The sequence below is a fragment of the Catharus ustulatus genome, chromosome 23, assembly GCF_009819885.2.
Source record: "Catharus ustulatus isolate bCatUst1 chromosome 23, bCatUst1.pri.v2, whole genome shotgun sequence".
Lineage (NCBI taxonomy): Eukaryota > Metazoa > Chordata > Aves > Passeriformes > Turdidae > Catharus > Catharus ustulatus.
The window spans coordinates 2,044,342-2,056,928 of record NC_046243.1 but is presented as its reverse complement, the minus strand read 5'-3'; the positions used below and the strand labels follow the sequence as shown (position 1 = coordinate 2,056,928).

The window sequence follows — 12,587 nt, the reverse complement described above, 5'->3', positions numbered from 1 at the left end:
GTGCTATGAGCCCCATCTACTCTGTGTCCCTCCCAAATGCAGGATTTCTTTTTGGGCAGGAATTTTCCATGTGGTGTATGGGAAGATCCCTGTGGATAGCCCCATGGCTCCTCCCTCAGTGAGAACCATGGCAGGTGTCCAAGAGCCACCTCTCCCCCAGCCTGGGACAGGTTCAGTCCCTTGGGCTTTGGCAGGGGAGCCTGCGCTGCCTTTGCTGCTGCCTGCACAAACCTGACTTTTGGAACACATCCTCCTGTCAGTTGGATGTTTGACTCTCAGATAATAGTTTCCAGCCCAATCATACCTTGCTGAGATTTACCAGCCAGATAACAAGTTAAAGGAAGTGTGAAAGTACATCCAGCGAGTCGATTTGCACTCCCTAGGGCTTGGTGCCCCAACTGAGCCTTCCTTCTCACACAATCTTTAAACACACGATAAGAAAATCTGGCTTATTTTCCTCTCTCAGGTACTTTACTCCCTGATTTGCTTTATCATTAAAGTTCTGGAATAATGGAGGAGTCAGGAGTTTAAAGCTAGTTATGTTTCTAGGGAAACAGGGACAATAATGAAGCATTTCCAAACCGCAGCCAGTTTCAAGGATTTGTGAAATATTTACACTGCTCCCAGTTAAGTATTTGAGCTCTTCAGGAGGATCTTTTTTGTATTTTCCTCATACCAATCTGTTCAAATGTTCTATAAATTGCAATTATTGAGAAATTCAATTCTGTGCCCCAACAGCAGTGCAGCAGCTTGGGCAGGAATCATTCCAGTTCAGCTCAGATCATTGATCCATCATTTCTGTGCTGCCACGAACAAACCAGAGCCCTGGACAGAAATGTCTTGTCCTGTGTTTGACTCTCACAATTTCTGTTAACACAGAACCCTTACACAACCTTTTCTCTCACCTCTTTCAGTGCAGAAACTATACACTCCCTTCACCACAATCCCTCTACTTTGCAAAAATAGTCATTTTGAGCAAATTCCCAGTGTTGTTCTGCTCTTCTCAACCCTCTCCAGCCACTCACAGCTGTGTGTGCATGTGCTGGGACCTGTCTCTTCAGCACAGCTACATTCTTGTCTCACAATCTGTTGGCACATTCAGATTTATGGCACTGCCAGGTTTGTGAGGATCTAAAAAAAAAAAAAAAAAAAAAAAAAAAAGATTTATGATGGGCTGTAAAAGCCAGAGAGATGAGAACTGTTCCTTGGGCAAACCATAACTGCAGTTACCTTGCAGATCAGGCTTGTTGTCACTGGTTCTTCCCAGAAGGAAGTTTAAAAGAAAAAATTGAAAATTTTGTGCTTGAATTAAAAAGCTCTAAATGTTTCATGCCTCTGATCTTCAAAAGGGGAGAAAAACATCCCAAGCTGTAATTTTAAGAGGGCCTGTGATATGATCAGTGGGGAGGGTGGACAAAGTTCATATGAGCAAGAGAAGAGATGGAGACTAAAAATGTGCATGTGAAAATTGTGAAAAAGCAGCACATTTTCATTGATGGAAGCAAAGGCAGAAAGGAAGAATTACCAGAAGGCACAAACAGTTAAAAATTGAAAAGGTAAATCCAGAATAATAAATTGGTTTTGCTCATTCATCCATAGATGCATCCATGGAACTGCAGGCACTAACAAAGTTGGTTAAAATGTTCAGCAAGTTCATTAAAGTGTAATTGCATTAGCAATCCCTGGAAGCAAATTCAGCAGGATGTGAAAAGAATGAAGGGTATACCAGTGTCCTCAAGGGCAAGAAAAAAGGCTTCACAGGACAATGAATAAAGCTGCCCTGAAACAATATCAATGATTTTACAAAGCAGCAGCGACTGACAAGAGAGAGAAGATAAAGGTAAAGCAGAACCAGGTCTCAGCCAGGAGCTTGGGCGTGACTGGATGACTTTGCTTGAAAAAATGTGTCTCCCTTCTCCTCTGATAAGGTGCAGATAAGAGAAATTCCCTGTGCTGACCATTCCTTATTGGGGAAAAGCTGACCCCACCATAAATTAGGTTTATAGTACTGGGAGAAAAAGAGACCTACACTGAATGCTAACAGCAACTTCTGCAGCTTGCCATACTGAAGGCTTCTCCAAGCATTTAAGTACACATTCTCACAGTGAGTCCCTACAAAAACAAACACATGCAACCATTAAGGTAAAACAAATGGAAAGTTAAAAGATTTAGAATTAAGTTTTAGCAAAAGTGCTGTGTGAGGGATTGATTGGGTACTAGAGGTTTATTTGGTGTTATAAATCAGATTAATCCATTTGACTGCGTGTCCCAAGCCTTTCTTCTCCTGACACTTCCAGCTGCACTTCCAAACTGCTACTAAGAATTGCAGTTCATTCTTTGGGAGATTCTCCCTGTAAGTTCATGCAAACCTGACCTGCATCCAGTACCTGATCAATTCTAACAATGCAATATAGGGTGACTGCTGTTTTTACTCCCAGATATTGCAGAGAGCATTCAGAAGCCTTCCAGATCCCAATTTTCATGAGTTGGATCATAAAATATTATGCAAGCATCACAGATGCACTTTTTATTTTGCAAAAGCCAAAAGTACACTGCATTGAGGTCCTGATATGGGAATCCAGGGAATGCTGAATGAGTACCTAGAGGGAGAGATGTTCATCTTGCACCAGGAGATAGAACTCAAAAAGAACACACTGGTATTTATTCTCCTTTCAGCTTCTTGCTTTTCTGTTCAGTGAAGAAAAGCACATGCACCGATGCTCTTTACGCTCTAAGTAAGGACTTTATTATTTAACAAAAAATAACTCTTCTCCAGTTGCTGTCTCTCAGGCACCTCCAGACACCACTATTGCATCTGTTCTCAGCCCTTGGAGCAGTTACTGGCTGGGCAGGTTTGTCCCACCCAGGGCGGAACAGGACAATCAGGTCTCCAGAAGGAGCTGGCGTGTCCCTGGCAGCAGGAGCGTCCCTGGGCCTGGGAGGAAAGGCAGAGTTACAGTGCAGGATGGAGAGCTGTGGAAGGCACAAGTGGGTACAGAGAGGAGAGAGCTCTGCTGTGGTGTCCCCAAGCATGGCACATATCCTGTGTGTATCCAGTGAGTTATTCCATGAGTCACTGTGGAATTGCTGCTCCTGATACGGCCTCCTCGTTACCTGGTGAAGCAGGAGGTGCCTTGGCCAGCCTCCCATTTGCTGTTTGCTGTTTCCCTCCCTGAATGTGCCCCACAGTTTGACACCTCTGTACACAGGGGGTGCAGCTCATTGTGTAGCCTGAAACACCTGGAGCATTTTTCATGGGTATAAAAAGGCCTGGCTGTTCCTAAGAGGTGCAAGCACTGCCAGGCCAGAACTTCCTCTTTCTCCAAAACACTTCTGAGGAGTTCCACAGAATTTGGAGGGAATGAGAAAGAAAGAGAATGGAAGGAAAGCTCTGAGGATCCCCTTGTGTGTTAGGGATGCTCAGGGAGGAACTCACAGTAACAAAAACTTCTGAAAATCCATCTTGGATAATAGAGGACCTGAAAATTTTAGCAATACCATTTTCATGACTCTCAAAGACCAGAAGACTAAGTGATTTTGTTTCTTCTCTTTGCTTCTCTCTTTCAGTAGCAATCAAAGGACTCAGTGTGTAATCAGACACTTGTTTCTCCTCACTCCCCAGGTACTCAGGGATGTCATTGCTTCTCTCTGCTACAGACACAGCCATGGCTGCTTCAGAAGGATTCTTGTGTCTGCAGAAAACCACACTCAGACACAGCACTTTCTCTGTTAGCCCAAATGGAACCGAGAGTAAAGACAGAAAGAGTGAAAATTTCCTTTTTTAAAGGGAAACTTCTCAAGGGGAATGCAGAGGGGTGGGAACGTGAGGTCCACACTCGGTTCACCATCTGGGCTGGTACAAGCTCTGTTATCAGGATGAATCACTGTTAAAACAAGGCTTTGTGTGACTCCGCGGTGGCCGCAGCTTGGCCGCGGTGGGTGCGCTCCTAACCCCTTTGTTCCCATGTAGGTAAACTCCAACCAGGTTCAGGAAAATTCCCCTGGGTAGGGAGGCGCCTCCTCCAAATCCCACCTTTAGCTTTAGATCCCCCGGGGGAGGGGATGGCGTGTGGAGGGGCCGTGAAGGAATCAGCCCACTGCAAAGCACTGACCAATAGCGGAACCGCCGTGTTGGCACAAGGCTTAGGGCTGATAAATTCCATGGGTCTCAGATAACACATTCTGGAGACAACTCCCATTGTCACCGACATAAAAGCGGGGCTGTGGGGGAGCAGGGATCAGGAACCACTGAGGTGCAGCTTAGCTTGAGTCCTTGCTTTTCCTCCCCATGGCCAGTTACAGCTTCAGGCAAACCAGCTCGTCCGTGGCGGGGGGACCCGGAGCTCTCCGCTACAGCGGCAGCTTCAGAGCCCCCAGCATCCACGGGGGATCTGGTGGCAGAGGCGTGTCCGTGTCCTCTGCCAGGTTTGTCTCCTCCGGCCTGGGAGGGGGCTATGGTGGGGGCTATGGTGGGGGCAGCTTCAGCAGCAGCTTCAGCTATGGGGGTGGCCTGGGCGGCGATGGGCTCCTCTCGGGAAATGAAAAGGCGACCATGCAAAGCCTGAACGATCGCCTGGCCTCCTACCTGGAGAAAGTGCGTGCGCTCGAAGAGGCAAATTCTGACCTCGAAACCAAAATCCGAAACTGGTACCAAAAACAAGGACCGAGCCCAGCTCGGGACTACAGTCCTTATTTCAAGACTATTGAGGACCTTCGAGATAAGGTAGGTGTTAATATTTATCAAAAATCATCTTACATTTCCACTTACAAAGGAAGCATGAAAACCCAAAGAATTCCTTAGGGAGCCCCTAGAAAACATTTGCAGGTCATGGGAAGGAAAGAGAGATGAAAAAGCAGGGAATGGGTGGGGGGAAAAGTCAACATCAGTATGGAATTATGTACTTTTTAAATGCTAGCCACGAGCAGTGGGGGATGCCTGAGTACTGAAGTCTGATCATGTTTGCTTTTAACAAAGCATATGTTTATACACACACATATACACATGCCGGTCATGCACACACATATGACCAGTTCATGTATGTATGACCATATATAAACTGATATATAATGTGAGCCAAGCAGTGACAGCAACCTGCCAGAGAGCTTGAAAACCCTCAGAGGCCCAGGCACACTGCTTCAACAATGAAAATAAAAATGGATTTAAAGTAATTTCTTTTTTACATTTCCCATACTTAACCCTGGAATGAAGTGAACGGAAACATTTGGCGAAGGAAAAAAGGAAGCAGCAGACATGAAGTAATCAATCCCATATATAAATGCAGGATTTGCCCCAGGAGCCTTTGGGTACCTGATAACAGATTGCTGAGGTGATACACACCCTGCATAACACAGGGAGTAGCTGATTAACTATGTAAATAAATGAAAGAAAACTTGAGGTTTAGTTTTCTGAGTTCAGCCTGGAGTTCATGACCGCTCCCACACAGGTTGCTTCTCCTTGCTGCAACCCATCCACATTCGCACCTGATTCAAAATCTGAGCTTTGCTGATGGCAGAACTGGCAAGGGGATTTCCTCCTGTTAGTATTTTTTTCCCTCCTTTCTTTTGCTCCCCTTGGTTAGGGGTAGGAAACCATACAGCTGGGTATGACCTTTTGAGTTTTCGAAGTGGCAGGCACAGAAAACATGCTAAAAATGAACAGATTCCTTCTACATAAAATTTCCTTCAGAGGCTTTAATGATGCATTAAAAGAATCAATAAACACTATCCTGGGTATTCTAGGGAAGAAAAATGTGATCAAAGATGGACTCAAAGTCCTCTCTCTCTCAGCTAGCATTGTCTCACTGTGGAACTTTTACCTAAAGGCACTTCATACACCAGACATGAGGATGTGTCCAAAACAGAATCCTGGCAGAAGTATGTGATAAATCTGTGTGACCTGTTTGCTGTAGAACACTGATCCTTCCCTACACCTCTATTTACTGTAGCTACGGATGTAATAGACTCTTCACTCTTATCTGCACAGCAGGGAAGCTGATAACAGTTGTTTCAGCCTCAGTAATGAGCTCTCGTTGTTTGCAGATCCTTGATGCCACCATTGATAACGCCAGGATTGTGCTGCAGATTGACAATGCCAGGCTGGCTGCTGACGACTTCAAAACCAAGTGAGTGATTTCTGACAGGGAGAAGATCTCATGAGCAGGCAAAAATCCTTGTTGAGCCAAAGGGCAGTGAAGCAGGAATGGAATGCCCCTAAAACCCCTGTATCAATATTGGTTTGATCCTGTGCATGCAGTTCAGCCCTTCATGTCCTTGCTAAGAGCACCATCTGCACACTGAAAATTCTGTATAATGTGAAATATGTGGAGAAAGGTTTAATGCTCAATGACATTTGCTCCACCACAAATCCTACAAACCCAGATGCTTTCATACTGTGTTTCTTGTGATTCATCAGTGAACCTGAATGGGTTTGTTTTGCTTTTTTAAGGTTTGAGACTGAGCAAGGTCTGCGCATGAGCGTCGAGGCCGACATCAACGGCCTGCGCCGGGTCCTGGATGAGCTGACCCTGTCCAGAGCTGACCTGGAGCTGCAGATTGAAGGGTTAAAGGAGGAACTGGCCTACCTAAAGAAAAACCACGAGGAGGTAAACCCCAAGAAACACGTTTGAAAGTGGTACTGGAAAAACAGCTTGGAGATGTGGAGTCCTTCAGGATTGCCCTGGGCTCTCCAACAGTGAGGAAAATATTTCTGTGTAGAGTAGGATCCCTCCTGCCAGTATCTCAGGGGAGTGAGTCAGCCTTAGCCCTTGAAGAAAGAACAGAAGGTTCATAATGTTTTCAGTTTGCAATTGAACCCTCTTTTGTCTCCTCTGCCATTCCCCACAGGAGCTGAGTGCCCTGAGAGGACAAGTAGCCGGTCAAGTGAGCGTGGAACTGGACTCTGCTCCAGGCATTGACCTGGCCAAGATCCTGGCAGATATGAGGGACCAGTATGAAAACATGGCTGAGAAGAACAGGAAGGATGCTGAGGCCTGGTTCCACAGCAAGGTAAAACCCCTCCATATTGTACAAACACTAACCAAAAAATCAGTGAAAGAAACAGCTATTAAAACACACAGAGAAATGCTGTGACAGCCTTAGGTCCCCCACATTTCTCATGGAGTGTTTTTTCATCTCAGACTGAGGAGCTGAACCGTGAGGTCGCCGTTAACACCGAACAACTGCAGAGCAGCAAGTCCGAGGTCACCGACCTGAGACGCACCCTGCAAGGGCTGGAGATCGAGCTGCAGTCCCAGCTCAGCATGGTGGGTCACAATTTGCACTGCCTGACAACTCCCCACTGCAAAGGGCCCATATTTCCCTCCCTACCCAGAGTCCTGCACTGGCAGCAACCTCTCCTGTGTGTGGTTTCCCCTGACAGAAAGCAGCACTGGAAGGCACCTTGGCCGACACGGAAGCGCGTTACGGGGCACAGCTGGCACAGATCCAGGGGCTGGTTGGCAGCATCGAGGCACAGCTGGCTGAGCTCAGAACTGACATGGAGCGCCAGAACACCGAGTACAAGATCCTCATGGATATCAAAACTCGGCTGGAGCAAGAGATCACTACATACCGACAGCTGCTGGAAGGCCAGGAGTCCCAGTAAGAATCTTTCATTTCATCTGACCATGCCATGGTGCTGATTTACTGCAGCACCAGGAGTCCCAGTAAGAATCTTTCATTTCATTTGACCATGTCGTGGTGCTCATTTACTGCAGCACCAGGAGTCCCAGTAAGAATTTTTCATTTCATTTGACCATGTCGTGGTGCTCATTTGCTACAGCACCAGGGTACACACAATTAAATACTCCTGGAGTTCTACAGTTTTTATCAAACTAATTTTTCTGGACTATAGTGGGGGTAGAAATGTTACAGTTGGTATTCACATGAAGTGAGGCCTCAAAGAGTTTCTAAATAGGAAGGGGAATTGCACAGTAGATTAACAGCAACTAGAAGTTGGAAGTGATCAGCTGCATCATAGTCAGGAAAAGTGCAGTTAATAATGTTTTACAGAATATAAAATCTAATGCCTAATTCCCATAAACTCCCTGTTACCAGGTAGAGAACCTTTACCCAACAGGAATCAGTGTGGGAGGAAATACAGAGTAGAGAAGTGAAGGCAATCACTGAGTGACTCCCACATGGCAGCACAGCTCTCATCTCATACAGCCTCAAGGAGGAGAAAAATGAGGCAGGGGTGGAAAGGTTTTGGTTTCCTCTGTTACTTATTTTCCATAATGGCTTTTCCCAATGCAGTTTAAAAATATATTTCCTACAACAACTCCCTGTCCTTGCTGAGGAGTGCAGGGAGATGGGCATCTCTTCCCTGACTGCACACAGTGTAGCTGACTGATAGACAATTTGCTTTCATCCATCCTCATCTCATGCAGCATTTGATGTATTAACTCTCCTTTCAATTTTTCTCTTTGTTCCACAGAATGTTTGGGTCTCTTTCAGGAACTGCTGGTAAGAATCCTTTCTCTTTCAGGAGAAGTTTTATTTTATAAAATATACATAACTGGTATTCGTGTCTGTTCTAGAGACTGGGGTCTGCATAATTTGTCACAGAAAAAATAAGTAACAAATTATGTTAGAATGGAAAAAAATCAGCAATTAAAAGATGTCAGACATCAGAAAAACATCTCAGACTTTGCTGGAGTAAAGGCTAAGGAAAGCACAAAACACTTAATCATTTCCCTAGATGAAAGGACACGGGAATTGAAGCTTGGCCAGCTCGGGGGAATTGCAGGAACATGCCAGTAAAACCTGCCTTGGGCTGTTAGAGGTCAGCAGTGTCATAAAAGGGATGAGTCAAATCCAGGAGATGGAGAAGAAAAGTTCTGAGAGAAGGGAATGAGAGATGAGGCCCAAGCCAAGCCCAGCATCCATCACAGAGTGGTCTGTATGAGCTGGGCTTAAGTAATTGCTGATCTTTCTCTCCATGTTATTGCAGATAAAAGAGACAAGCACTGAAGGTCCTTCAGAGGTCATCTCCAAACTGAGAAAAAGCAGACAACACATGTGGATTGAGATGGAGAAATCACTCTGAACTGCTGGAAATGACGAAGCACAGAAGGCTCTTGGCCACACAAAGTTTAGGCAGATTTATTCATTTAGTGATGATTAAGATGCAATTTGGGTCAGCTTTACAATTATTTCTAGGTTTTGCACGTACTGAATTGCTGCATCTATTCAAATAAAGATGATATTCTTGCAATCTTTGCTTCTTTGGAGTTACTGTGATATTTCACTGAAGTCTGGCTTTACTCAGGCAGGGATTAGCCAGCCAGCCTCCCTGAGAGTGCTCACAATGTGGGGAGCTTGGGCTCCATCCTGATTCTTGCTGGCTTCTCTTGCTACCAGGGGCTTGGAACAGAGGCAGCAGCAAGCCCAGCCCCTTGGTGGGGAACACAGGAGTGACCTGGGTTTCTCATTTCAGTGCTGTGCACTCTGCAGAGCAGGAGCAGTGGGATGGGAAGTGGTTCTGGAGAGCAGCAGGAGCTGGAAGATGTTTCATAGGGTAAAATACAAAGTAAAATACTGGCTCATAGATAATTCCTGCAGGAGCTCCCAGGGGTGAGCCACAGTTGGGAGAATTCTTCACTTCCATTCCCCATTCACACAGAGCTTACAAACATTTAACACCAATTTCATCCCCCTTACCTCTCATGCCATTGCAAGGATAATTATCCCAGCTGAAATGCCAAGTGGAATCACTTAGTTCCAACACCTTCAATCACTGATTTTATTTTCTACCAGCTCTCTCCGAACTGACAGCCAAGGAAACTTTTCAGGGGTTGTGCTAAAAGCAAACCAAGGCTCCAGCCCAACCAGAACATTCCCAGCTCCTGCTGTTACCAGAGGCACAGTTTGCTCCACAGCTGGGTGGAAGGAAAACTGAAAATATCCCAACACTGCTCTCCCCCAGAGTGGATCAGTTTGCAGTCTGTGTTTCAGGGAGACATCATAAAAACCTTCAGTACTTTTCTCCTTGGCACTGGGGAATGTCCATGATCCCTTGTTCACAACAGATTAATGGGGTGTTCTCATGGCTTGGAGCACCCAAAGGCTCTGGACCTCCTCTCTCAAGGTGGGGCAATCCTCTCCAATCCAAGGAGCTGGTGCTGGGTTTGGTTCAGCAGTGACTCAGGTGACCTTTCAACATCAGCTGTCACTTCTGACAGGGACAATCCCAGCTCAGCCTCTGGAATGAAGCACGGTGGCATTGAGCAGTGGCTTCACTTTGACAGGAGAGAAGAACAGCCAAAAAAATAAGCCACAGAGAAAGGGAGAAGATGGGGAGAAGAGGGGGAAAGATGGGCAGAATCAAAGGGAACAGTGGCCCAAGAGGCACAGGGGGTGCAGAGGATCCAGCTCACCCCCATTTCTGTGGGGTTCACTTCTGGAAGAGCCAGGAGAAGAAGATCTCGTGCATTCAGTACAAGCAGCTGCTGAGTGCAGACACATTAACACATGCTTTGTACCAAACTTATTCCCTACAACACCAAGACCTGGAAACTTCCCTACATGAAAGAACAAACACCTCCAGGTTTGTATTTTAATCCTAACAAATCCCATTCCCTGAGAGCAACTTCTTGTGACAAAACCAGTCAAGGTGGGAGCTCACTGTTGCAGATTTCTGGTATTGTCCAGTTGCAAATGTGCAAATCTGACAAGAAATTCTCATGGTCCAAGAATGCAAGCTATAAAAATCCTGAATTCCTTTTTTAATAGCTTAATTTTAATTTTATTTTATAATTTTACTGATTTTGTCCTGTATCTGTAAGGCAATGAAGGATTTCTGGTGGAATTATATAAATCACTCAGACACTATAATTTTAGAGTCTGGTTCAGGAAAAAAAATGTGTTTTCTAAAGATATGTCATGTCTCCTCTGAATGATGGTTTTATCACTCATAGAGTGATCACTGAGATGACAAACAAGCTGCTGCTTGACTGGAACTTGCTGTCCTGAGAGGAGGGGCTGCAGTGTGTCAGCTCCGTTAATCCCACAGCAGAGGTAACAAAAGAGTTGGTGCAGCACAGACATGTCAGGGAATGTCTTCCAGGAAAGCTCTGTGGAAGATGACAACCAAGGAGCTCAAGCACCACAGGTACAATGCTGGAGTCTGTGTGTCAAGACATTGAATAAGGAATTTCTGAGCAAAGGCAGTGAGACCAGAATAAAGGCAGAAAGAGCCTTTTTTAATTTCTTTTTTTTTTAACTTCAGCAGGTGATTGGCTTCTATTTCCTTGTATAGCCTGTAAGGAGAAAATGCTGTAGAAATCATTGTCTAAATAATGTTATGGGGCATGATCTCTATTGGCTGTTTGATTTATTTTGTTTTCAAATTATAAACAGAAAGAAACAGCTTTTATCTAGCTGGTTCTGATAAGTGTTCATCTGATACTGATCCAGCATGATGCCTGGGGCATGTTAGAAAGCAGCAAAGTGTGTTTCACCACTGACCTGCCAAAGGAGTTATCACACCTGAGTGAAAGAAGACCCAATGAAAGTCCCCAAAGTTTCCTACTAAATTCTGTGGTGTTTTGTGGCTTGGGTTTGTTTAATGGAGTACGATTTGCTTATTGTGGGTTCTCTCAGTTGAGCAGCTCCTGGCAGTGCACACACCTCAGGGCATTGACATTGCAGGGGTCTTTAAGACAATTTGACAATTTTTTATCTTCAGGAGGGCTTGTCTGAACTTGTTTCCTGAGCCACCAACCCTTGGAGACACAGGGATCTGGCAAGGTACACAGACCATTAATCTGCCCAGCAGCAAAACTGAAGGGCTGTGGCAAAGGGCCAGGTTCAGTTTGAAACACGTTCCCAGAGCAGTGAACACCCAGCCGTGTGCTCTGCCCAGCCTGGGGTGAGTGGCCGTGCCCAGAGCCAGCCTGGGAGGGCACATCACAGCTGGGCTCTGCCATTTCTTCCCTCTCCAAGAGAAAATGCTGTGCATTCCCTGCTCCTGCATTAACATCTCAGCTGGGCTCTGCCATTTCTTCCCTCTCCAAGTGAAAATGCTGTGCATTCCCTGCTCCTGCATTAACAAATGTCAGAAACCACCTTGGTTTATTCCAACAGCTCCTGTGAGCTTTGGGTTGTCCAAAATCCCCATCCTGAGTTCTAAGCTCAGTTTCTGCTCTGTCAAAGACTGTGCTAAAAACAATGCTCTTCTTACAATGCTTTTAGCAAACATTTCAGTTCTCTTATTTAAGCTTTATTTGAGGTGCCTGTGTTGTGCAGGGTTCTCTGCAAAGTCCTGGCTGCCACACTGCCCAGGCAGCCCAGGCAGCAGGGCAGCTCTGCTGCTCACACCTCCCACATCTGCCTTCCCGGGCTGTGCAGGGCAGGCAGGGCTGAATTCCTCAATTTCACTGGTAATTTATTAGCTCTGTAAAGTATTTCTGGTTCAGACTCCTGCTTTAAATGAAGGATTAAGATGACTTCTCTGAGTGTTTCACAAGACTTATTTTCAAATACTACTCCATTTCCTCGTGCACACTGGCATTAAACACACCTATTGCTATCAGAACAGTGTTATCTTAAACCCATTCTCTTTACATTTTCCAAAGTAACAGGATCTC

At 45.5% G+C, this 12,587-nt stretch overlaps 1 protein-coding gene across 1 annotated transcript; it reads left to right on the top strand.

Annotated features, from left to right (window-relative positions):
- Nucleotides 1–4,136: 4,136 nt before the first annotated feature.
- LOC117006677 (keratin, type I cytoskeletal 19) lies at nucleotides 4,137–9,170 on the top strand. The gene is made up of 8 exons (XM_033079233.1): nucleotides 4,137–4,723; nucleotides 6,040–6,122; nucleotides 6,446–6,602; nucleotides 6,844–7,005; nucleotides 7,137–7,262; nucleotides 7,379–7,599; nucleotides 8,435–8,463; nucleotides 8,951–9,170. The coding sequence occupies exons 1-8, from the start codon at nucleotides 4,289–4,291 to the stop codon at nucleotides 8,968–8,970; spliced, it is 1,233 nt and encodes a 410-aa protein (XP_032935124.1). The 5' UTR covers nucleotides 4,137–4,288; the 3' UTR covers nucleotides 8,971–9,170.
- The last annotated feature ends 3,417 nt before the right edge of the window (nucleotides 9,171–12,587 follow it).

Bases quoted from the DNA above. Each gene is read 5' to 3' on its own strand.
- LOC117006677 (XM_033079233.1), top strand. From the start codon at position 4,289: ATGGCCAGTTACAGCTTCAGGCAAACCAGCTCGTCCGTGGCGGGGGGA. The intron at 6,603-6,843 runs GTAAACCCCAAG...CATTCCCCACAG, and splicing joins TAAAGAAAAACCACGAGGAG to GAGCTGAGTGCCCTGAGAGG. The intron at 8,464-8,950 runs GTAAGAATCCTT...ATGTTATTGCAG, and splicing joins GTCTCTTTCAGGAACTGCTG to ATAAAAGAGACAAGCACTGA.